We start from the raw sequence: 24,519 nt of genomic DNA on the forward strand, positions 1-24,519 counted from the left end.
ACTTTAATAGTTCATTTATCAATTGCTAATTTATCAATTGCTAATCAAAATATATTGGAATCGGAATTCATATTTATAATTAGTTGTTTACTTTATCTATAGAAATTAGAATTAAAATAGGTTATATTTTTATTGGTGTATTTACTTGATTTAAGTATTAGAATGAACTATTACAAATTATCAAAAGTTCTTTAATTAATAATTGTTCTTAGTATAATTATTATCTATTATGATATAACAATAATAATGATAGTAATAATAGTAATTATTGTTGTTGTTATTATTATTATTATTAATAATAAAAATATTAATCAAATTAATGACAATAACAACAATAATAATAAAATATTAAAAATATTTTAATTGGCACAAACATTTTGGATGATCTGTCATTTATTGTTTTGTTTCCAACCATCATGTCATTCTCCAAAAAATATTATAGACGACAGGCTGTCCAAACATTCATGCAACCAACATGCGTAAATAGCATACGTCAAAGCATACTACATATGACAAGTTGTTTATGTTTTGACGGTAGACGATATATAGTTAGGTTTATAGATAATTCGACGAATTAACGTACTACTACTTCCTTGATAAACAATGTGTCGTCAATAAAGCCGAATTCCATGTGATTTTAATTAAAGTAAAGATTGTTTATTTTTTAACATTTACGTGGAATTATAATCAAATCAATTGTAATTGTAGAAACACACACACACACAAATACGAGTGATCACAACATTTAAGTTTTAATTAAAGTCCCATCCAGTGGCGGCGCCACATTAGAACTGGAGGGGCTGAAGCCCCCCTAGACGTTTTAAAATTTACAAATTTAGTTAGATATTTGTCCCATTTTAAATTTGATTTACCAAGAAAGTTCCTGCTAAAATTTAAAAATAACCAATATATTAAATATTTATTTTTACACTTCCAACCCATAAAGAAATATTGTATTTTGAAGTTTCTCCAGCCCTAACTCTCCTCACACAAAAAAAAAAAAAAAAAACTATTTCACCTCACCGATTTTATCCAAATAATTTTTCTTTAATGAGTCTTATCACACTTAAAATTCAACTTAATATTTACATCATAGAAGTGAGTTCTGATAACAAATTTTCAAAATTTGAAAGGAATTGATAAGCTAACAAGAAAAATAGTTGATACTAAAAAGGATAAATTATATTCACCAATTTATTTATTGTTTTTACTAGTTCCCATAACTATAGTAAAAAAAAGTATTTTTGACTATAAATTTTATGAAAAATCATCTATTAAATCAGATGAGAAATCAATGATTGAGTGATATTATTGTTGTATATATAGAAAAAGATTTATTTTGTATTCTTGATGATAAGGTTATTCTTCATTTTTTTTAACATATTAAAACAAGTCGAGGTCAGTTATAAATGTATTGAATTGAATATATTAATAAATTTTTAATTTGGTATTTGTTACTTGTTGACCATTTTAAATTATATTATTATTTAAATTTAGCCCTTGCTATATTAAATTCCCGGCACCGCCACTAGTCCCAGCAATTGTGGGTCACTCATCTATTAAATGATGAATTTTGTAATTTATAAAATTACCTATTTACCATATAATAGATAAATTACTCAATTGTATAGTAATTGTAATAACAATTCCAATTACAACTATAACTTTTAATTACAATTAAAGCTATAATTGTGATTATAGTAAAATAATAAGATAATAAAATTTGGTCATATAAATATGGGTCCAGCTATCATGCACCTTGGGTACCGTACCCATTATCCAGTCCAGCCGTTAGATTATAATGAAGTTAATCCAATGGATGGAATTTTAGAAGGGTAAAAATCAATTGAAGTGGGCAGCTGTCCAAACCTGTTTCATGTACCAAATTAGTTTTAGGGAGCTGTAAACCCTTACCCGTATTTTGGCCGACGTCTACGGTTTATTGGAAGGATGAAAATTTTATTACTTTTGTATATCTATGGCTCGAGCAGCGCTGCTGTGTGGAATTTTTGAAGTGGCTTGCGGTGACTTGTACCTTGTCCTGGTGGTATTGAATGAAATAGAGATTGACAAAATTGTGGAGTAGAGGGCAATAATTATCGAAATGGTTTGGAAACTATTTACTAGTAGTTGAATACGACCCATTTAAAGCGGTAGGATTGATGAGAAAATTGCGTTTCTACTCTGTAACAAGTGCAAATCCAAATTGTCGATTTACTTTCATATAATACGCCCACTGCAGCTTTCATTTTTTCTGTGCTTTCAACATATTCAACAATCCATCCACTTCACCACTGCAACATTATTTTTTGCTCCAATTTCTTAGAACCTGTGGGATTTAGTGTCTCCGACTGCATTCTAAGCACCACTAATAAACTAAATGTACAAAAAAGAAAGAGCTTTTCATTCTTTGTTCATTATTATGTTACATAACATGTAACATAGTACGACCCATTATATTCCTCTTGCAACAAATAACATGTTAAAAACATACATTTTTTGTCCCTCACAAACTACTTGCTTCTACGTATAATTGCTCCATCTAACAAATTTATTGTTATATACACCAACAATTTCTTGTTTCCTTTAATAATATTATGTCACCGTTAACACTTCTTGTCTACTGACCAGTGCTCCCAGTTTCCTTCAATTGCCACATGGCCACTTCACACCTGCACAATCTTACTTTTTTTCATTCAACGACCACTTCAGTAGATGACAAAACAAGGGGCATGGTAGACAGAGCCTATAAATATTTCATTATATTATAATATTGTAGACTTGAAATCCATAAACTTCACTCTTTCTCATATTTTTTATATATATGAAAATTTTCAAAAGTGTTTGTGACTGATTTTGGGTCAATGAATAAAAAACCACAAAACCAACCCAAGAGCAATAAATTTATATTTTTGTCGAGAAGCGGGGTACCTTGCTTGTTCGGTATATGCGGGTTGTTTAGGCTTTTTGTGGAGCGAAAGAGGATTGAGATGACGGTGGATATGGAGGGGGTCTGACTTTATGTGCAGAGGGTTGGTGAAACTAGCCTTAAACCTGCGAAACAACCAAAAAAGAGGTCAAAGGTGGAGCTGGGGCTAGTCGGCGACCGCACTCCGACGCTCAAGTCAGAGTTGCGTTATCTCAGGTTAGAGAGCTTACAAGCTCTCGGTAATGGAGGTTTTGAGGTTGAAGAAACCCTAGTTTTTCGTGGTGAGTGTCTTAACTTGATAAAATCAAACCTGAGTATTTATATGGTGTACCCCTGTCGCCGTGCCACATGGCACTATTTTAGTGACGTTCCCTGCTGTCATGTCAGGAATATTCTTATTTTCATGCATATGGCGGCTTAGACGTTTCAAAATTATAAGTGGAGAGCAAGTTTGTGGCGTATTCACGTGCTAGGCGTAGTGGAGTGGTCCCGCGTACCTCTGTAATTCCGTTGTAATTTTGTAGGCGTAGCAGAAAAAGCTAGTAGTCCCAACTGTCACAATATCACACTTTTGGCAGATTCGCTGGCGTGACAGGCGGCTCTCTCCTCTTTTGCGGCACGAGATTTCCTTATTTTTTTGGCACGTATCAAACCAATCTTTTTAAGATTCGGGGCCCACATATCCCTTCACATATTTACGAAGACTTTTGTATCCTTTCATGGTGTACTCGAGGTAACCCCGAAGTGCTTAGGGTAGCCGGGGTACCTAGGGTACCCTAGGTACCCAAGGTACCCGAGATAAATTAATCTCTTAAATATCGACACGTGGCGCTTTATCATTGGCCCCATATTTCCTTCCCAAACAGCATCCCCCTAGTTTCTTTATGGCTAAACTCTTAGAGGAACTGTTCGTGACACGTGGCGATATTTACACACTGAACTAATGCCTGTCTTCTTGGAGGAACATCCCCTTAGTTTTTTTTTTTTTAAACATCGAACTGATGCTTGTCTTCACATCTCTCCAGCTTTTCTTGAGGGAGCGGTAACCGCCTGACACATGATTTGAATTTGAAAACACCCTTCTGCAAAAATTTTTTAACCTCTCACTTAATAAAGTACGATTTGTCAGGTTTAATTAAACTTGTTCCGCTCTTTTTATGTTACCACTTTATTTTGAAAATCCCAAAAAATCTCCTATCAAGTTTAATTGCCTCCGTGGCTTCTTCTTACTCAGATTTTGAGTTTCAAATCTAGTCAAATCTTTTCAACCGCAGGGTTTATGTCATCTTCCTTTTTTTTTCTGACAAATCATATTCTACACATTTTTATTTCCACTTTACTCTCTTTCATTTTGCAATCCCCAAAACTTTTTCTCTTCTTCTCCAATTTCCAACGCCTCCTCATCTCCCTTTTTTCTTCTTTATTATGCCTTTTGCTTCTTGCCCTTTCGGCTTCCGTCTCCTTTTTTTTTTTTATCTCTTTGCTTGCTCTCGGCCCACCATTACATTTTCTTTCTCTTTTTGCATTTCTCCTTTTTCTCTTTTCTTTATCTTCTTCCATGCTCCATTAACATTTCTCATCCAGGTAATCTTCCCTTACTTCTCTTTTTCACTTCTCTTTTTCTTTTCTCTTTCTTGGCCCACCATCACTTTTTCATTCTCTTTTGCTTTTCTCCCTTCTTTCGGTCAACTCTCCTTTTCTCTTTTTTGTTTTCTTTTTCTCATTTTCCTTCCCTCTCGGCTGCACTTCTTTTTGCACGTTTCCGGCGAGCTCTTGGCAGTTGCTGCGGCGGTCTCTAGTGCCCGAGAAAAACTCGTACAAAGAATTCCAGACCTAAATTTTCTATTCCTGTCAGCATTCCAGAACCTCTCCTGATCTCCCCCTCTGTCCCTGTAGCTCGTAAGCTCTATGCACTATGGGGTAGGCCAACTACTCCGAGAGCTTTAGAAAGGGTTAGAGCTAAATATAACATACATCATTCTGTCTACCTTAGGGTACCTCACAAGGGCGAGCGCCTTGAGCACCCCCATCCCAATGGTGTAGCCCTTCATATTGATATTTTTTACTTAGGTCTCTGTTTACCTCTTTAACCATTTTTTAGAAAAAATGTTTATTGAGATGAAAATTGCTCCCGGACAGTTATCCTTACCTGGTTGGAGACTGCTCACGGGATTGGAGGTTTTGTGGCTAGATATTTTTGGGGAGGATATTTCTTATGGAGATCTAAAGGGGCTTTATCAGTTGAAGAAGCTCGCTGGTTTATCTGTAGCTTATTTTGCTACTTAGGAGGTTTATGGTAATTTGATGAGACCAGACCCCTTGTTGAAAAAGGGCTACAGATATGGGTGGTTTTTAACTGAGGGCGAGTGGGGGAGGAGCATTCCAGCGGGGAATGAAATTGTGCAAGTTTGGAACTTCTTCAATGAAGATAGTATGTGTTTCTTTCCTCCTCTCTCCCTTTCTATGTATATATACATTTCTCGCATGAATTTTCTTCTTATTCATTGTTTCTTAGGGTTTTTACAGACATCACTTGGACCAAGGGAACATGCCTAGTTCATGAAGTGGGGAGGAAAGTGAGTGGTGTTATAGAGAAGTTCCAGTTTTTGCAGAGTGAGGGTGATGTTCTGAGCACTACCCGACTGGTAAGAGCTGGTCTGATTGAGGAGAGTTTTCCGTCTTCTTCGGGGGGTGATTCATGTATGGCTATGTAGTGTTGTTGGGGTACCCCGCCTTCATTAGTTCTGTAGGGTGCTCCCATTATTTGAACAAACTTTTTTCTTTTTTTTTATTTTGGTGATCATCTCTTATTTTTTCTTAATGTGCCTTTTTACTAGTGACGACTCTACTGTTTATTTTTCTGTTTTGTCTCTCTGTCTCACCTCTTTTTTTTTTGTTTACTTGATGTTGGATAGGCATGGGCCCTTTTGCTGAAGATTTTGACGCCTTCTTCAGTCGCATGAGCGGCAGCTCCTTCGATACCTTGGGTACCTCCGCAAAAGGTGACCGACCTCCCGTCATTCCAGGCGGCAAGGGCAAATTGCCCGTCTCCTTTCTGGGGGGTTCTCGGGGTACCCTGGCTGCCCATAAAAGGAAGTTTGACTCCCTTTTCACTGCTCTTGGAGACCTTATGGAAGGTGAGCTGGATCCGGTGGCTAACAAACAGATATCTCACCTGACCAATTACTTCTTTCATTTCTCCGAGAGTATTTCCACAGACATGGCGATGAAGGTGGATAAATTGGACTTAAGTGAGCGCTATAGCCGAGCGCTCAAGGTTTGTCATGATGTGAGTGCCTCCATTTCTCTTTTTATATATATATATATATCGTCCTGACTCCCTTTTATTTTCTTTATTATTATTTGTGTAGGCGGCTTTCTACCTTAGCCACGGTCTCCGAGACCTTAGTGGCATCTCGGTTACACAGACCGAGGTAGAAAGGCTGCGATGTGAGGTTAGGCTCGGCTAGTCTCGGGAAGAGAAGGTAGGAGAGGAGGTTAGGGCTTTGCAAAGGCGCTTGGACGACCACGCCCGGGAGAACAGTCGATTGTCTAGGAAGTTAGAAGAGGCGGAGTCTAAGCACAGTGAGCTACTATCTCACAAACCGGAGATGATGGACAAGGCCTTTACTCTTATCATAACTAAGGTCTGGAGCGTCGAGCCTGAGCTGGTGGTACCCCGGGTGGAGAAATGGGTGGACAAGTCGGCCATCCTGAAAGCGATAGAGGACAAGAGGGCTACCCAGGCTCCTCTATCTCACAGCCCAAATCAATCGTCGGGGGTACCCCAGGTGGATCTCCCTTCAGTTAGTGATGTTCATGCGGGTAGTAGCTCTTTGGCCGCGAGTGTTCCTGTTGATGCCCCCGTTGAGGGGAACGGTAGAGAGGATGTCCCCTCTTCTGCTTGATCTTACTTGTTATTTACAGTTTTCTCTTGAGATGTCTTAGCAGCTTTCTTCCTTTGCTTCTGTACCTTTGTAGTATGGTACCATCTTTTTGATGTGTTGGGATACTTGTCTTTTGGAAGGTTGCCTCGTCAATCTTGCTACTTATTCGTATTAAACTTCTGCAATAGACTTTATTTGGCTTACCATTGAATTCCTTGCTTATGATTTATTTGTGTAGATTCGTGGGGGTTCCTCGGGTACCCAAGGTACCCCTCTGATGTGTTTTTGGCACTTAAGTGGTGATTTCCGTAGATGTGCTTGTTGCTCGTCTTAATAAAGATTATGGCGTATCTCGAATAATTTAATAATTCATGTATCATCATAATATAAAATGAAATTCATAATTGGCGTAACTATGATATAAATAAAGATTATGGCGTATCTCAAATAAACTTATGGAGTTTCTCAGGTACCCCAGGTACCTTCTTTTTTTCGGGGACCTTCTTGGCCCCCTTTCTTGCAGAAATTGTCAAAAACATGCTTGTTTTGCCAACTGTTTCTAGTCAATATTTAATAAAATAATGCGAATAGAGGGGCAGGCTTGCCTACCTCGTTTCGTTTATCTATTCTTTACTTGGCTCAAGTAAAAGAATAGAGGTGTGGGCGTGTGCATACCTTAACGGAACCTCATGGCGCTAGGGTATGCTGGTTTACCTCGCCCTCGGTCCTTCTCTGACCCTCCCTCTTTAAATTTTTTGTATTCCTTCTTATTAACGTTGACCTCGAACAGATCTTTATGATCAAATCGAGTCAGATACCTCAGGTTCCCCTGATTATCTTGAAATAGAGCAATTATAGCTGAATAAGACATGGCGTAATAAGATGGAGTCACATTAATCACGAAAATGTAACCATAATCACATTCGATAATCAAAAGAAGAACATTACATAAGACTGACTCATTGTCCCAATGAGAATAGGAAACTGTATAGATATCCACTCTCTAGGACTTAGGGAATTAAAAATTTCACTTGCACATGTGGGGTACCCTAAGTACCTTTTATGGCTTTACCACATTACACACATAGTAAAGAAAATAAGAGATAGATAAGATTTAAGACAATGTCCTCATGTTAGTAGTACTTCTTCAAAATTGCGGCATTCCATGGATGCTTGACGATTGTTCCATCCATGTGGAGTAGTATGTATGCCCCTGAACCTACCGGCTTGTCTATGCAATATGAGCCTTCCCAATTGACTCTGAAAGAGCCCTCCAAGGGTACCCGGGTGTTCTGAGTTATCCTTCGTAGGACTAAATCCCCTTTCTTGAATGATCTGGGGCGTACGGTCTTGTCATATAAATCTGAAACGCGGTGCTGGTATATTGCAACCTTAAATTCTTCTTTGGCCATTTTTCTTCAACAAAATCAAGATTGGACACAATCAAAGAGGCATTCTCGGCTTTATCGAAGTATGCGGTTCTGTGAGAAGGTATCCTGATTTCAGCTGGAATGACTGCATCAGTCCCGAAAGCCAGAGAAAATGTGGTTTCCCCATTTGAAATATTCTAAGTTGTCCGATATACCCAAAGAACGCCGGGTAACTCGTCTACCCAAGCTCCCTTCCTTTCCTCCAGCCTCTTCTTTAGGATACCCTTGATGATTTTGTTGATGGCTTCCACTTGTCCATTAGATTGCAGGTGAGCCGGAGAAGCAAATCGGTTGGCTATCCTAAGCTTCGAGCAAAAATTCTAAAATTTTTCGTTATCGAATTGCTTCCCGTTGTCCCTGACAATTGCATTAGGGATACCATATCTGCATATGAGGTTCCTCCAAACAAAATCAGCGATTTTTCTCTCGGTAATGCTTGCCAACGGCTCCACTTCTACCCACTTTGTGAAATAGTCAACGGCTACAATTGCATACTTAGCTTGTCCTCTACCAGTTGGCAGTGGACCAATGAGATCTATACCCCAAACAACAAATGACCACGGAAAAGACATGACAGTTAACTTTTTTGGTGGAAGGTGGGGTACCTTGGAAAATCTCTGGCACTTGTCACAACTCTTAACCATGTTTTTGGCATCCTCCCGCATCGTAAGCCAATAAAATCCTTGACGAATGACCTTTTGTACCAATGATCGTGCTTCATAGTGGTTACCACAAATACCTTCGTGTATATCTCTCATGACATATTCGGCCTGTTCATTTCCCAAGCACTTTAAGTAAGGGAGGGTAAACCCTCTTCTGAATAAGGTATCCTCGATGAGACAATATCGTGTAGCTTTATACTTTAGCCTCCTTGCTTCATTATTGTCTGAGGGCAGATCCTCACTTCTGAGGTATCCTATGATTGGTTGCATCCAGGGTACCCCAGCAATTATCGACCTTACTTCTTCTGGCTCAAGTAGATTAACACTGGGTGTAGGTATATACTCAGTAGTGATTGGACCAACCGACTGAGTTGCACCGAAGGAAGCCATTTTGGCGAGGTTGTCAGCTTCACAATTTTCTAATCGTGGAACTCTTTCCACCTTGACCTCGGTAAATTAAGATATTAATTCCCTGGTTCTCCCGAGGTATCCTTTCATATTTTCTTCCTTAGCCTGATATTCTAAGTTGATCTGACCGACCACTAATTGAGAGTCACTCTTGATGTGGACTCTTTTTGCGCCCAAGGCCTTCGACATCCTTAGCTCCGCTATCATAGCTTCATACTCGGCTTCGTTGTTTGAGGCCTTGAACCCGAATTGCAAGACATAACATAACTTCACCTTATCTGGATCAATGATTATTACTCCCACACCGCTTTCGTGCGAGTTGGAGGAATCATTCACATAAATTTCCCAAACATGCTCTTCTTCAATAGTTGATGCAGTTTCACCCGGGTACCCCAGGATCTCTTCACCCCCGGAGTCATTGGCGAATTCTGCAATGAAATCGACGATGGCTTGGGCTTTACTAGCTGAGTGTGGCTTGAAGGTGATGTCGAACTCACTCAATTCAAGAGACCAGCGAAAAAGTCTTCCAGACATGTCCAACTTCTCGAGGATTTGTCGAAGGAGAAGGTTTGTTACAACAGCAATGGTGTGGGCCTAAAAATACAGCCGGAGTTTCCTTGCAGAGATTACCAAAGCCAAAACCAGCTTCTTTGTGGCGGGGTACCTCTTTTCTGCATCCACTATTGCCCTACTAGTGTAGTAAATAAGCTGTTGTATCCCATCTTCATCTTCTCTAAGCAACACCGAGTTAGTGGCGTGCTCGGAAACGGTGAGGTACAACAGAAGCACTTCTCCATGCTTAGGCTTGGCGAGCAACGGTGAATTAATGAGGTATTCCTTTAGCTTCTGAAAAGCCTCTTCGCACTCGGCGGTCCATTGGAGTTTTTTTCCCGCTTTTAAAAAAACGACTCAAGGCGGCTATCCGGCCAGCTAAGCTCTGGACTTTCTTGATAGTACTTGGTGACTTCATCCCAAGAACCGCCCGAATTTTGTCGGGATTAGCCTCAATTCCCTGTTGTTGTACCATAAATCCAAGGAATTTACCCGAAGTCACCCCGAATGCACATTTATCAGGATTTAGGCGCATATGATGCTATCTCAAAATATTGAAGGTGTCTCTGAGGTGCCCCGCATGATCACTGGCGTACACCGACTTTGTTATCATATCATCGATGTACACCTCCATGGTACGACCGATTTGCTGTTTGAAGACCTTGTTCACCAAACGCTAATAGGTGGCGCCCGTATTCTTCAAACCAAAAGGCATAACATTGTAGCAGTATAACCCACGGTTGGTGATGAAGGCCGTTTTATCTTGATCAGGCTCGTACATTGGAATTTGATTGTACCCGGAGAAAGCATCCATGAACTAAGAATCTCGTGCCCTGCTGTAGCATCGACCAGCTGGTCTACCCGGGGAAGCGGAAAGCTATCCTTAGGGCATGACTTGTTTAAATCCGTGAAATCTACACACATGCGCCATTTTTCATTAGACTTCTTAACCAATACAACATTTGAGACCCAATCGGGGTACACCGCCTCCCTAATAAACCCCGCTGCTAGCAATTGGTCCACTTATTGTTTAATGGTGTCATAGCGTTCCTGGTTGAAAGCACGACATTTTTGCTTGACGGGCCTATGATGTGGATCGACATTGAGCTTGTGATAGGCGATAGAAGGCAGGATACACGGCATGTCTGCATGAGACCAAGCGAACACATCTAAGGTTTCCTTTAAGAACTCAATAAGCTGCTCTCGGTGTTGGTCAGGGAGGTTGGAGCCTACCTTGACCATTTTGGTTGGATCCGTATTGCAGATCGAAACAGAAAGAAGATCCTCAACCGGTGCTCATCGCTTTTCATCTTTCGGTACCCGGGGATCCAGGGGTACCTCGACTTCTCCCATTGATGCTGAATTGAGACTTTGGGGTACATGTGGTGCCCCAAGAGCTACCACGTCCACTTCCATTGGCCCAGCTTCATATGGCACTTGGGGTACTTGGGAGTTCATGGACCGTTGAGCTTTCTTACGTGCAACTCCCCGGCGTCTAGCTAATGCCCGCATGGATAGTCCAGTAAATGGCCTTGTGCTTATGGGGTACCCCTCCAGGGACATATTGGTAGCGATTTGATAGCTCGCTTTCGATGCGACCGAGTAACCTCAAGTCGATTGCTGATCCCCTTTGATTGTGATAATTTCCCCAGTGATTGGAATCTTCATGGCGAGGTAATACATGGAGATTGCCGCTTTCTTCCCAAGATGATATTATAGGCACCCGGGCGATCCACAATAAGAAAATCAATCATATGAACAACACGGTGAGGTACCTTACCAAGTGTAACGGGCAGTGTAATGATGCCCTTTGGGATAACCATATCACCGGCGAACCCAATAAGAGGCGTAGCACATGGGGTGATCTTTGGCGATTCAATCAACAGTTGATCCAAAGCGCTTTTGAAAATGATATCAACAGAGCTGCCAGTATCTACAAGAGTTCTTGCTACCTTACCAGTAACAACCTTCAACGTAATTACTAAGGCGTCGTCATGGGGGTATGAGACATCTTCAGTATCTTGCTCTGTGAAAAGAATAGGCGGGGGATAGTGAGGTACCCCAGGTACTCTAAGTTGATTTTGACAAGCGAAGTTCACTTTTTTTCTAAGGCGATCCAAAATTGGTGGCTTGCTGTAACGTTTGATGGCCCGTCTAGATTCCCCCGCAAGGGTAGGACCCCCTGCTATCATTCAAACATACACGCCTTTCTTAGACCCTTGGGGTACCTCAGCTTCGGGATTAGGGTTAGCAACTTGTTTACCCTTATCTTTTTCCGAGAACTTCCTTGCCTCACGCATATCATACACAAAATCCTTGAGATACCCACTCAGAATCAATGACTCAATTTATTCCCTCAAGTGAAAGCTTTCGGCGGTGCTATGGCCGAAATCTTCATGAAACTCACAATACTTCAAGCTACGCTTCATATATGGGGTATTTCTAAATTGGTTTAGGTGGGCGAAGCATCCCCGTATCCCTAATATGGTAAAAAATATGTTCTGGAGATTGATTCAAATGATGGAAAGAGTCATATCGGGGTTTTTGTGGCGCTTCCCGTTGTTCTGACGATAGCGGTGGGCTATGTACTCGGGGTGCTCGAGAAGGTACCTAAGATACCCGGGGTACACCAGGAATATTCAGTCCTCTCCCACGTGGGGTTGGACGAGGTGGGCTGTGTACCCAGGGTGCTCGAGAGGGTACATGAGGTACCTCGGCTCTCTTGGGTTTCTCCTTGTTTCTCACAACTTCTACTCTGTCTTCCTCCCACTTTAAGTTACACTTCTCATCCATTTCTATTTGTTGCAAGGCTCGAGAACGAGCTTCCTCATATGAAAGAGGGCGGTGTTTTTTAAATGACCGCCAGAACTTCCCCAAACGCAAATTCTTTTCAAAATGAGTGAGAGTATGTTGGTGACCAAATGTACCGGTACACAACACCTCTTGGTGGAAGCGGGTTATGTACTTGGCTAAAGACTCTGAATCCCCTTGCTTGATGAAAGTAAGCTTGGAGGATTTTATATCTTGGGCGGATGCATAACCAAACTCATGAACAAAATCTTTTAGGAGCTGGTCTAAGGAGGATACACTACCTGCCTTCAACAATCGGAACCATGATTTGGCTGGTTCGGTGAGGGTATGCGGGAACATCCGGCATATAGCATTGTCGCCCACTCCTTTAATCATCATCTGGTCACGATACAACTCAGCATGTTTCACGGGATCCGAGGTACCCGAGTATTGTTGTATTTGAGGCATGGTGAACGCTTTCGGGAGAACCTCTGTCCGAATCTCCATGGTGAATGGCGAGTTATACGCTGCTGGCGCTAGAGCATTGGTGGGGTTTTATTTTTCAGAAAGGAGCTTCACTTGAGCTTCGAGGTACTCCATTTTTTCCAGGAACTCGCGGGGTACCCCAGGTGCACCTGAGGACGCCGCAGTTGTTTGGGAAGCTCTTTTGGCGTTCAACTTGTGCTGGAGATCTTCATGGACTTTTTGTTTATGTTTGGTACCCTGGTTGCTACGGGAATAACAAGAAGCAGTGGAGCGTTCTTCCCGAGAGCCGCCGGTTTGAAACTTTGAACGGGTGCCCGACGACCTGTGCTTTGGTCTACTTCCTTCCGGTATTTCAGATCTTGGTATGATCTGCTTCTCACCGCGTGGGGGCGGGACATCTTGAGTTATCAAGGAAGTGGCTGCTTTGGGTACCCGAGATCCTACTGCTCTGAGAATCGCGTGAGCTAAATCTTCAAAGTGTTTATGGGTAACGGGCTCCTCGTCGGGTTGAATACCAGCTGATTGCTTAACAGATTTGTCTTTCTCTAAGCGGGATGCCCTTCTAGTCGAATCACCCCTCTCATCACTGTCGTGGTCCTCCGCTCCATCATAGCCTAACATTTGGTTATCAGCGGGTACGTCGAGTGCCATGGCTGCGCAAGCGCACGTACCGGAAAGCTTAGCACTGAGAGGAGGCTTTTTGCTTGTGTCCCCACAGACGGCGCCAATTGTTTGCAGCTGATTTTGGGTCAATGAATAAAAAATCACAAAACCAACCCAAGAGCAATAAATTTATATATTTTTGTTGGGGAGCGAGGTACCTTGCTTGTTCGGCACGTGCGGGCTGTTTAGGCTTTTTGTGGAGCGAATGAGGATTGAGATGACGGTGGATATGGAGGGGTCTGACTTTATGTGGGGAGGGCTAGTGAAATTCGCCTTAAACCTGCGAAACAACCAAAAAAAGAGGTCAAAGGTGGAGTCGGGGGTGGCCGGCGACTGCACTCCGACGCTCAAGTCAGAGTTGGGTTATCTCAGGTTAGAGAGCTTGCAAGCTCTCGGTAATGGAGGTTTTGAGGTTGAAGAAACCCTAGTTTTTCGTGGTGAGTGTCTTAACTTACTTGATAAAATCAAACCTGAGTATTTATATGGTGTACCCCGGTCGCCGTGCCACCTGACGCTATTTTAGTGGCATTCACTGTTGTCATGTCAGGAATATTCTTATTTTCATGCATATGGCGGCTTAGACGTTTCAAAATTATGAGTGGAGAGCAAGTTTGTGGCGTATTCACGTGTTAGGCGTAGTGGAGTGGTCCCGCGTACATCTGCAATTCCGTTGTAATTTTGCAGGCGTAGCAGGAAAAGCTGGTGGTCCCAACTGTCACGATATCACACTTTTGGCGGATTCGCTGGCGTGACAGGTGACTCTCTCCTCTTTTGCGGCACGAGATTTCCTTATTTTTTTGACACGTATCAAACTGATCTTTTTTATATTCGGGGCCTACATATTCCTTTACATATTTACGAAGACTTTTGTATCCTTTCATGGTGTACCCGAGGTACCCCCGGAATGCTTAGGGTAGCTGGGATACCTAGGGTACCCGAGGTACCCAAGGTACCCGAGATAAATTAATCTCTTAAATATCGACACGTAGCGCTTCATCATTGGCCCCATATTTCCTTCCCAAACAAAGAGTACTCTAGATTTAAGAGAAAACTAAATCATGTCATATATTTTTTATGAAAATTATTATTAAAAAATATGTTAATCAATTAATTGCGGATAGTTTTGGAGGTGAAATGAAAAAGAAAAAAAAAGAAATGCGAAGCTTTTGGAGAGCCAATAATTGTTTTTTAAAAAAAGATACAATTAGCATTAGGACCGGTAAAACCGAACCCGTTCTGAAAAAAACCATTTCAGTTCAATTTTCAAATTTCCAATTTAGTATTTTTTTTCTTTAAATCTAGAATCAAATCGAAAAAAATTAATCATTAATATTTTTTTATATTAAAATAGTGCAAGGAGCCATGATTTAAGAGGTTATGAAAAAATAAATAAATAAATTTTGTAAGAAAATTTTTTAAAAATTAATATTTGAAGGATTTGACCAAAAATTTTGGTTCCGGTTACATATTTTTTTATAGTTTTATTCTTATCAGTTCTTAGAATTCAATACGGAACAAACTAAAATTTCTGGTTCGGCTCAATACTGAACGAACCGATCCCTTGTCCACCCTTAATTAGCATTAAGGGGTCAACGTTATTTTGAAAAAACAACCGCTGTAAAATTTTGTTTTGAGGACGATAAAGTTGTCTATTTTTCAAGGATATATTGACCATCTCTGACTTGATTTTGTCTCCAATCCCTCCAAGAATTTTCGAACTTTGAGCGGATTTCGTATCTTCATTCTGCCTTTGAATATTGATATAGAGATTGGTGATATCTTCCATGTCAATCTTGATTGCAGCTACTTCTTCGAAGAACTGTGAAAGGTTTTGCCTATCAACAGCATAGAGTTGGGTGCCGATTTCAAGGTCAGGCAGGGATTCTTCACCTTTCATGGCCTGTTTTTTGAGTTCTACGTAAATAAGGAATGATCTTGTCATTAGATCATTCATCGTCAAAATTATTTGCAACAACCAACCTGGTTAAAAAAGCATCAATTTCTTAGAGAATAAGTCAAAATCAAATTTTACTAAGAACAAAATCATAAAGAGATTAACTACTTTGCTTGCAGAGACAACAGAGGGGAAAAAAATTGGTCAACTTCTTTGACAACAGAAAAAGTCAACTTATTCAGAATTTATACAATTATCTAAGTAAAAGAATCAGGGTAGAAAATTGATTTGAGAAAGATTGAAGAACCTTCAATTGATGAAATTGAGATTCTGCTCGTATATTTTCTCTGAAACAGTGACTCGATTTGTACAGCAATATACTTATGAAGAGTCATGAATGGCTCTATGGCTTCGGTTACTTCGGTTCTGCTTCAAATTTCAAACTCAGAATTGTTAAAATAGCGTCATATTTGGAAGCGCAAGTACTCATAACTCAATGTAACAAATATACCACGTGAGCAAGTAAACATAAGAAAATGAATGTGAACCCCACGTGTGGACACAGAAGCTGACGTGGAAGACAGGACCAGTTCAGTCAAACTGGGGAACCTAAGTACAAACCAAAACCACAGTTAACACACCTGCAGCAAAAATTTTGGAGAGCGAGAGAGAAATGGAGAAGAAGAGCAAAGTGTTAATAATAGGAGCCACAGGAAGATTGGGTTACCATTTGGCCAAGTTTAGCACTGAATATTGTCACCCAACTTTTGCCCTCATTAGAGATTCATCTTTCAATGACCCTAACAAACAGCAGAAGCTTCAGTCTCTCTCCATTGCTGGTGTCACCTTCCTCAAGGTGAGCACTCCATCTTTCTCTGCTTTAAGATTGTTTCCTTTTTTTGTAATTTTGTCATTTTTAAGTTGGGTTTTTACGGGTTTCTTTTTCCTTATATCATTTTTTTTTAAGGGATCATTGGAGGATGAGGGGAGTCTAATGGAAGCAGTGAAGCAAGTTGACGTGGTGATATGTTCAATCCCATCTAAACAAGTTCTTGATCAGAAGCTTCTCATTAGAGTTATCAAAGAAGCAGGCTGTATCAAGGTTATAAACTGTCGATAAATGTTTTTTTTTTCAGAATTTTGTGATGTATGATTTGCATCCTGTTAATTGGCTGCTACCGTGCATTTTTCCATTATTTTCTCCCCCAGTCTTCGTTTAATCTGTACATGCTTGCATTTTCTTTGAGCACAGCTGACTGCTACTTTTATTGCTTTCATTTGTAGAAATTATTTACTTGTTCAATTTGTTCCTTTTTAACAGCTTAAACATTTCATTATCTAATATGCTTTTAGACCAAATTAAGATATGATTGGAAGTTGTGCTACGATTCTTAACTAGTAGCTGATATTATAGTTAAAACTGCTCTAAAGCTATTAGGTGCAACTCTTGAAGATATAACATTACTATCGTCGATAACACTGTTAATGTTGTAAAGATGCATGTGTAAGCAATGTTCGGACTGGTTCTCTTATTAAGTAAGTTAAGCTTATATGAATATTATTTCAGAGGTTCATTCCATCAGAGTTCGGGGCTGATCCAGACAAATCTCAGATATCTGACTTGGACAACAACTTCTATTCACGGAAATCTGAGATTCGACGTCTCATAGAAGCTGGAGGCATTCCCTACACTTACATTTGCTGCAACCTCTTCATGAGCTATTTACTCCCATCTCTTGTCCAACCAGGCCTAAAGACTCCTCCAAGGGACAAGGTCACAATATTTGGAGATGGAAATACTAAAGGTTAAATTGCTGGCCAAGATTTGATTATTCTCCTTGAGATTTGGCTCAGTAGTTAGTTTGTTTTATTATTGGATAAGTGGTGGCTATGGTAATTTGGTGCCTTCTTGTGGATCTATGCAGGTGTCTTTGTGAACAGCGTTGATGTTGCTGCTTTCACGATTAGTGCATTGGATGATCCACGTACATTGAATAAGGTGTTGTACCTCAGGCCCCCAGGAAATGTTTGCTGCATGAATGAGCTTGTTGAAGCTTGGGAGAGTAAGATAGGGAAGAAGCTTGAGAAGATTAATGTGTCAGAAGAGGAACTTCTGAAGAAAATTAAAGGTATCTTAGCAGTATATACCATATATTGTTACCATTCAGTGTATGTCTTTTATTGGCAAGTTAAAATCTGAAATCATTTTGAAGTTGATTTAGATTTTAGTGCATGACACTGCAACATACAAACTAGATTTAATTAAATTGATAATGAAAATTTTTGGATATGAATTAGTAAGCATTTATAGTAGTTGACTTCTTGCTAGTCAGAGCTATCATCCTATGCTGATTTGGACATATTACTGATTATTTGAGAATTTGCAAGGGGACAGAATCACAAAAATGCGTAATTAGTTTAAGACTTATACGTAACATTACTGAAATGGTACAAGGATGAGTTTAGGGGAGGCTCATAATTAACCTGGCAGAGTACTAAACACAATAATATGTGCTCTTGCTTAGCATTGTTTGTTACAGGCATATATTTGTGTGGACAAGGGGATATGGTATAGTGACGATATGGTATAGTGACTTTTTTCTTGCGTTCCTTGTTAGAACCACTGATTGGTGTATTTTCTCCAGTGTTTTCATCTTTGAAACGATACCAAGAATATGTGTTCGTTGCATTGCAGATACCCCGTATCCAGAGAACTTGGAGATGGTTTTCATATATTCTACCTTTTTAAAGGGAGATCACACATACTTTGATATTGAGCCTTCCAGTGGAGTGGAGGGAACACAACTCTATCCACACTTGAAATACACTACAATTAGCGAGCATTTAGACAACCTCTTGTAAAACTACTCTTTTCTGTTTTGGTAATTCACTGTGTCTTTTGGATTTATGAAAGAAGATTGAACGGCTTGTCTAATTCATGGATTAGATGTGGAGCATGGATGTGGTACAGAACATGTAACCACTCCCTGTAATCTGAATGTGACAAGGCAGAAGATGGACAATATCCCCACTCAGGTATTTTAAGCTCATGTGAAATTCGTTCATTTAGAGTTTCTTTGGAGCATTAAAGCATGTAGAAACATGAGAAATTTTTGGATTTGTACTTTGTTTTTGTTAACATTACATAGCTAAATGTTTGTTGCCTAGTTCAGCATGCTGCCCAACTACAAGTAAATATTACCATCCTCAATCCACAAGCTCTACTGTGAGTTCAAATTTGTAATATCTTGGGCAGGAGTTATTTTTTTAATGTTCACAAAATCATGCCAAAAGGAAAAGGATGACAAACAGGTTTAGAAGTGCTTTTACAAAAAGCGCTTTTACTTCAAGTGTTTTTTACTTGTAAAAATGCTTTACTGAGAGGTTATTCATGGCCTGCAGGCAATTGATGCCCTTATGTGGCATGAATTGTGCTCTTATAGAATTAGAACATTGTCCTTGTTTAATAACAAGATCCTAAGGGAGGGATTCTTCATCTTTCGTTACTTGTTCCTTGTATTCTACATAACTAAGGAATGATTCGGTCATTAGATCTCATCTTCTCCATAAGTAGCAGCAACCCACCTGTCATAAAAGCTTCAACTACTTAGAAAATGAATCAAATTTGAGTTTACCTAATGAAAAAGAATCATAGAAATACTAGTCACTTTCATTGCATAGCAAAGCAATGGGAAAAGAGTGATCTTTTTGTCTTTTATTGTAGAGAATTCTACTCAATATCTAAACTAAATAATTTGAATGGCTTATATTTTTTATATTGAAAGCAGAAAAAGAGTATCAGTATATATAATCTTTTTTTTTTATATTGATATTACAATCAAACAACTACTAATATTTACCATCAGAATACTACTGGATAAGTTTATATTAATTCTTACAAAACATTGTCTAAACTTTTACTCCCATTAATATTTGAGAGATAACTGCTCCATTCGTATTTCATGAGCAGAAAACTACCTCCACTCAGTTAAATCTTAATTGAGAGAAGAAAATTTTTGAGTCCCCATATCTCAAATAGGGACTCGAATTGCTAACCTCACAATATCTCAGTTGAATGTGTAATTATGGTGAATCTTGGAAGGGGACAAAGAAGATGACATGGAAGTTAAGGTCAGTTAAACTTGCGGATGTCAGGTCCTTTCAACAAAACTGAAGTCAATACTCAAACTGAAAACATTTTGTTTTGGGTTGTTGGGGGGGGGGGTTGTGGTTTGCTGGAGATGGCGGGGAAGAGCAAAGTGTTGGTAATTGGAGCAATAGGAAGAATTGGCTACCATTTCACCAGAAGGAGCATCGAATATGGTCACCCAAAATTTGCTCTTATTAGAGACTCAGCTTCCTGTGACCCCATTAGACAGCAGAAGATTGAGTATCTCTAAGTGCTGGTGCAACCCTCCTCAAAGTCAGAACTTACTCTATCTGCTTTCAAATCATTTACTTTTCTTTAGATTTTAATTTTTCACTTTTGAGAGTCTTTCATTCTGGGGTCTTTGATTATTGGGGATTATTGGAAGATGAGAAGAGTCTGTTAGAAGCAGTGAAGCAAGTGGATGTGGTGATATGCTCAATTCCAATAGACAAGCTTTTGATCAGAAGAATCTCATTAGAGCTATCAAAGAAGCCGGTTGCATAAAGGTTCAACCGTAAAATGTCTAACCTTGTAGATCAAAATTTATTTCTTAAAAAAGAAATTGTGTGAAGCATTATTTCTATCATGTTTATTGATTGTAACCGAGATCATGTCTACTTATTTTTACCTCTACTCTTGGTTTAATATGTATATTTGTTTGAAATTTGATTGTTAATTGTTTCTCATGCATGTTACCTACTATATCAACTCTATGTAAATCCTGCATATAGAAGCAAAAAAAGCTGTAAATTTTGAGATATTAGAGCCTTTTTTAAAAAAAATTTCTTATCACCTAACTTTTTGACAAGTACTTGGTTGAACTTTCACATTAAGAGGTGAGAAATATTCTGAAACGATGTAGAGATTTATTTACTTGTTCAATTTTTTGGTAAAAGTTTCATTATTGTTCTGTGCTCTTAGAAACTCTAGTACCCTGGCAAGTATATCTATGATTTCGCATATGTAGTACATATGCATATTCAGTATGATCCAAGAATATGTAAACATTTTCAGAGGTTTATTCCATCTGAATACGGAGCAGGTCCAGATAAAAATTGGCTATTAGGATTGGCAGCAACTTCTATGCACATAGAACTGAAATTCGACGTCTCATAAAAGCTGAAGGAATTCCCTACACTTGCATCTGCTGCAACTTCTTTATGAGCCGTTTACTTCCATCACTTGTCCAACTAAACCCAACTACTCCTCCAACGGACAAGCTGACAATCTTTGGAGATGGGAACACTAGAGGTTAATAAATTGCTGAACAAAATTTTACTAGCTCACTCAAAACTCATTGTTATTGGTAATATTCTTGTGGACTCTATGCAGGCGTGTTTGTGAAGGACACTGATGTTGCTGCTTTCACGATTAATGCACTGGATGATCCACGTACATTGAATAAGTTGTTGCACCTCAGGTCCCCAGGATGTGTGCACTCAGTGAACAAGCACGTTGAGACTTGGGAGAGTAAGATAGCTAAGAAGCTTGAGAGGATTTATGTTCCAGCAGAGGAGCTTGTTAAGAAAATTAAAGGTACTTTTGGGCATCTCTTATTGCCAAGTTTAAAAAAGTTGCTAGTGATATAGAAACCATCTCAAGAATGATATGGAATATGTGAGTGAGTTGTTTATTGAATTGCAGAAACACCATTTCCGGAGAACAAGGAGTTTATTTTCATATTTTCTGCATTTGTAAAGGGAGACCAGTCATACTTTTAATATGGAGTCTTCTGGGGAGCTGGATGGAACAAAACTCTATCCGCATTTGAAATACACTACAATCAGCGACTATTTAGATACCTCGGTGTAAGATTATTATCCTTCATTATGATATTGTCCTTGGATCATTATTTAGATTCATTGATAAAATCTGGAACATGGATTTGATGCAGAACAATAACAAGGTCTATTGTTTGTCGTCCTATGCTCATTCATTTATGAACCTGAATACGTCTGATTTTACATTTTTTTTAAATTCATCATTTAGTTCTAGTCTACTTATTTGATTCATATCGTTACATAGTTAAACAACGGTACAAATTCTATTTGTACAAACTAATTTGGTATCTTATATAAATTATCACGAGTAATGATATAGTCACAAACTCTTGTACAAATTTATTTTGTACAAACTGATGTGGCGTTAATTAATTGGTTGAATTAAATATTTCTTAGCCCACATGATTTATTTCTATTATTTTATATTTTCATTCAATCAATAAATTAATAACACATCAGTTTGTACAAGAGTTTGTAGCTGTATCATCACTCAATTATCACATACTCACGTTTTATATTATCTTTTTTAAAAAAAAAAATAAGTGAATAAAATAATATATCAATATCAAATATCAATATGTACATTTTTTATTTGTATAAGAATTTGTATCCAATAGTCATCGATTCGTAATCATCAATTAATTGAATGGTTCTCACATTTTTTTCCAAACTTTGAAAAATACAACAAAATCAATCATGTCAATGACAATTAATATAAAGATTACTTTTCTTTTATTTTTGGTAACTTCCTCTGATTTTTTAGCTAATTTTCAAGCTACATATTTATTCTATTTGATGTTGATATTAGTAGAATTAATGTAATATTTAAAAAAGGAAAAAAAATCCGTTGAGCCAAGCCAAGCCAAGTGCAAAATGAACCGGACCTAAACCGGAAACGCACGCCAACATCATGCTTGCGTCACTCGGCCGATGCCTATAGACCCACCAAACCCGATCCAAATTTCAAAATGAATTGGACGCCACGCCCGAAATTGCAGAAACAGACAAACAACGCTCGCGCTCTCCCCAGTCTCTTAGCTTTAACGGTATCCAGTCAACGATCTCAAAGTGTTCAAAATTATTATTACTTTTTCTCACAGCCTGGAGCCACAGCTCCTCTAAGGGATAAAGTGGTCATCGTAGGTGATGGAAATGCAAAAGGTAAGGCGCTTCTTGATACATTTACTCTGTACACGCAATGGTGGTTACTGTAGTTATATAGAATGACTTGAAAAAGCATGAATAAGGGGATGATTTCAACACATTAATTCACCAACATTAATCGGAGAAGATCAGTTGCCGCTTCCAATCAGAGTAATTTCCTCGGCAATAGCCAAATTATTGATATTTGATCTTGACACTTTACTTAAATGAATGTGACTGGTTTTGTCATTTGATCCCCAGCAATTTTTAATAAGATGATATTGGAACCTATACTATCAAAGCAGTGGATAATCCAAGAACACTGAACAAAATACTTTACATTCAGACCCCGTGGCAATATCTACTCATTCAATGATCTTGTGTCTCTGTGGGAGGAAAAGATTGGCAAAGCCCTTGACAGGGTCTATGTTGCAGAGGACCAACTTCTGAAAAACATTCAAGGTTAGTTAGAACTATCACTTTATTCGTTACTGATGACAACACATGGAGAATTTTTCCTTGGTCTTATCAAGTGGATAGATATAACTGACCGATAATGGAAATTTTTTTGCTTCTCCAAAATGCGATAGAATCTAATTGGTTTCAACAATCTCAAGAACATCTATTCATGGTTGTGTTGTTTGAAATCTGTATGAATCAGTTTTCTTTCTAGATCTCAGATTGCTCGCAAGGATATCAAGTTTTTACAATGCTTGCCTGTTTTCCTGTGTTTAGAGAAGGCTCGTGTCTTGGGAGATCAGACCAACTTCGAAATTGAACCTTCATTTGGAGTAGAGGCAACAGAGCTTTATCCAGATGTCAACTATACTACTGTGGATGAGTACCTCAATCAGTTCATATAAACCTTCTGAGATGAGCAGCAGGATCCTAACCAAAAGTTGGGTGGTTTCCATCCCTGGTTCTGTGGTATAAAGACAGCGGCTGGCTTTCCCTGCTTTGGCCAGTTCAATGAAGTTTGTAAGATGATGTTTATTTAGACTATACTAGCAAAGAGCAAGTTGCCTTTCTTGTCAAGAAGCCAAGCTCTGGCATTGTTTTATGCTAGTTTTTCACAATAATATTGGTATTCACGAATTTTTTTTTCTTTTTTAATTACACACCTCCATCATCAGTTGAGATACCCTCTTGTATGGTACTAACTTTGATTTTCCTTATGCTTCACTTGCTGTCTCTGCAGATTCGTAAAAGATCATTCATGGATAAGATCAGAACATCAATGTGATACAGTATGTATTTAGAACTCCCACGTGGGTCTTGTTCTAGTTCTGGTTATGGTACGAATACGACATGAAACATGTTTCATTTCCATAATTTGAGACATTCTTTCATGTTACAGTTCCATAACTTGAGACATTCTTATTCAACAATTATCATTGCGTTAAAACAGTGACCAATCCACATCAGCTACCTTTTGATTCTTCACTTTTTTTTTTTGGTCTGCATTTAATGTGCATTAATAATCCAGACCTAGACTTCACTCTTCTCTGAGTGATTGAAACAGAATATTTTTCATGTTCACTACTTTTTTTGCATTCAAAATGATAAAACCGAAGAGGTTGTTGCACGCACGTCATCTGTTATTAGGGGTATCATTTATGAACGTATGAGGTATCTCTTCTGCACCGGCATCCTCCTTAACTTTCAGTAGGATCACAATGAGTCGACCAACCAGCTACCGTATAGATTATCTATAAATTGGTATTGGTGTGTGTTTGGGGGAAAA

At 38.9% G+C, this 24,519-nt stretch overlaps 3 protein-coding genes and 2 pseudogenes across 4 annotated transcripts; 4 read left to right on the top strand and 1 right to left on the bottom strand.

Annotated features, from left to right (window-relative positions):
- The first annotated feature begins 4,012 nt into the window (after window positions 1-4,012).
- LOC127899053 (uncharacterized) lies at window positions 4,013-7,016 on the top strand. 2 transcript variants are annotated; one of them, XM_052431759.1, is made up of 4 exons: window positions 4,013-5,360; window positions 5,456-5,629; window positions 5,845-6,218; window positions 6,301-7,016. In XM_052431759.1, exons 1-4 carry the CDS (start codon window positions 5,234-5,236, stop codon window positions 6,397-6,399), a joined length of 774 nt encoding a protein of 257 aa, XP_052287719.1. In that variant the 5' UTR covers window positions 4,013-5,233; the 3' UTR covers window positions 6,400-7,016. The 2 variants fall into 2 exon arrangements, 1 of the variants encoding a protein (XP_052287719.1); XR_008050843.1 differs by having other exon boundaries at window positions 4,020-5,360; window positions 5,456-5,574.
- Window positions 7,017-12,060: 5,044 nt separating this feature from the next.
- On the bottom strand, window positions 12,061-13,165 carry LOC112498911 (uncharacterized). Its single transcript, XM_052432570.1, has 2 exons — window positions 12,488-13,165; window positions 12,061-12,183 (listed from the first exon to the last, which is right to left on the bottom strand). The coding sequence occupies exons 1-2, from the start codon at window positions 13,163-13,165 to the stop codon at window positions 12,061-12,063; spliced, it is 801 nt and encodes a 266-aa protein (XP_052288530.1).
- A 931-nt stretch (window positions 13,166-14,096) lies between these two features.
- On the top strand, window positions 14,097-19,512 carry LOC102623301 (probable pinoresinol-lariciresinol reductase 3). Its single transcript, XM_052432933.1, has 9 exons — window positions 14,097-14,244; window positions 14,355-14,562; window positions 15,611-15,677; window positions 16,075-16,557; window positions 16,669-16,803; window positions 17,269-17,506; window positions 17,627-17,830; window positions 18,397-18,564; window positions 19,310-19,512. The coding sequence occupies exons 4-8, from the start codon at window positions 16,375-16,377 to the stop codon at window positions 18,561-18,563; spliced, it is 927 nt and encodes a 308-aa protein (XP_052288893.1). The 5' UTR covers window positions 14,097-14,244; window positions 14,355-14,562; window positions 15,611-15,677; window positions 16,075-16,374; the 3' UTR covers window position 18,564; window positions 19,310-19,512.
- Window positions 18,566-21,777, top strand: LOC102619454 (probable pinoresinol-lariciresinol reductase 3; annotated as a pseudogene).
- An 823-nt stretch (window positions 21,778-22,600) lies between these two features.
- On the top strand, window positions 22,601-24,099 carry LOC112499321 (phenylcoumaran benzylic ether reductase POP1-like; annotated as a pseudogene).
- Window positions 24,100-24,519: the final 420 nt, after the last annotated feature.

The sequence above is a fragment of the Citrus sinensis genome, chromosome 8 (genome assembly GCF_022201045.2).
Source record: "Citrus sinensis cultivar Valencia sweet orange chromosome 8, DVS_A1.0, whole genome shotgun sequence".
In the NCBI taxonomy this organism is placed as follows: Eukaryota; Viridiplantae; Streptophyta; class Magnoliopsida; order Sapindales; family Rutaceae; genus Citrus; species Citrus sinensis.

Excerpts from the sequence above, each read along its gene's own strand:
- LOC127899053 (XM_052431759.1), top strand. The coding sequence starts at position 5,234 with ATGAGACCAGACCCCTTGTTGAAAAAGGGCTACAGATATGGGTGGTTT. Across the intron at positions 5,361-5,455 it reads GAACTTCTTCAATGAAGATA|ACATCACTTGGACCAAGGGA; the intron begins GTATGTGTTTCT and ends GGGTTTTTACAG. Across the intron at positions 6,219-6,300 it reads CGCTCAAGGTTTGTCATGAT|GCGGCTTTCTACCTTAGCCA; the intron begins GTGAGTGCCTCC and ends TTATTTGTGTAG.
- LOC112498911 (XM_052432570.1), bottom strand. The coding sequence starts at position 13,165 with ATGGAGATTCGGACAGAGGTTCTCCCGAAAGCGTTCACCATGCCTCAA. Across the intron at positions 12,184-12,487 it reads ATATTCCTGGTGTACCCCGG|GATTTTGTGTATGATATGCG; the intron begins GTATCTTAGGTA and ends GGGTATCTCAAG.
- LOC102623301 (XM_052432933.1), top strand. The coding sequence starts at position 16,375 with ATGGAGAAGAAGAGCAAAGTGTTAATAATAGGAGCCACAGGAAGATTG. Across the intron at positions 17,507-17,626 it reads TGGAGATGGAAATACTAAAG|GTGTCTTTGTGAACAGCGTT; the intron begins GTTAAATTGCTG and ends GGATCTATGCAG. Across the intron at positions 17,831-18,396 it reads ACTTCTGAAGAAAATTAAAG|ATACCCCGTATCCAGAGAAC; the intron begins GTATCTTAGCAG and ends GTTGCATTGCAG.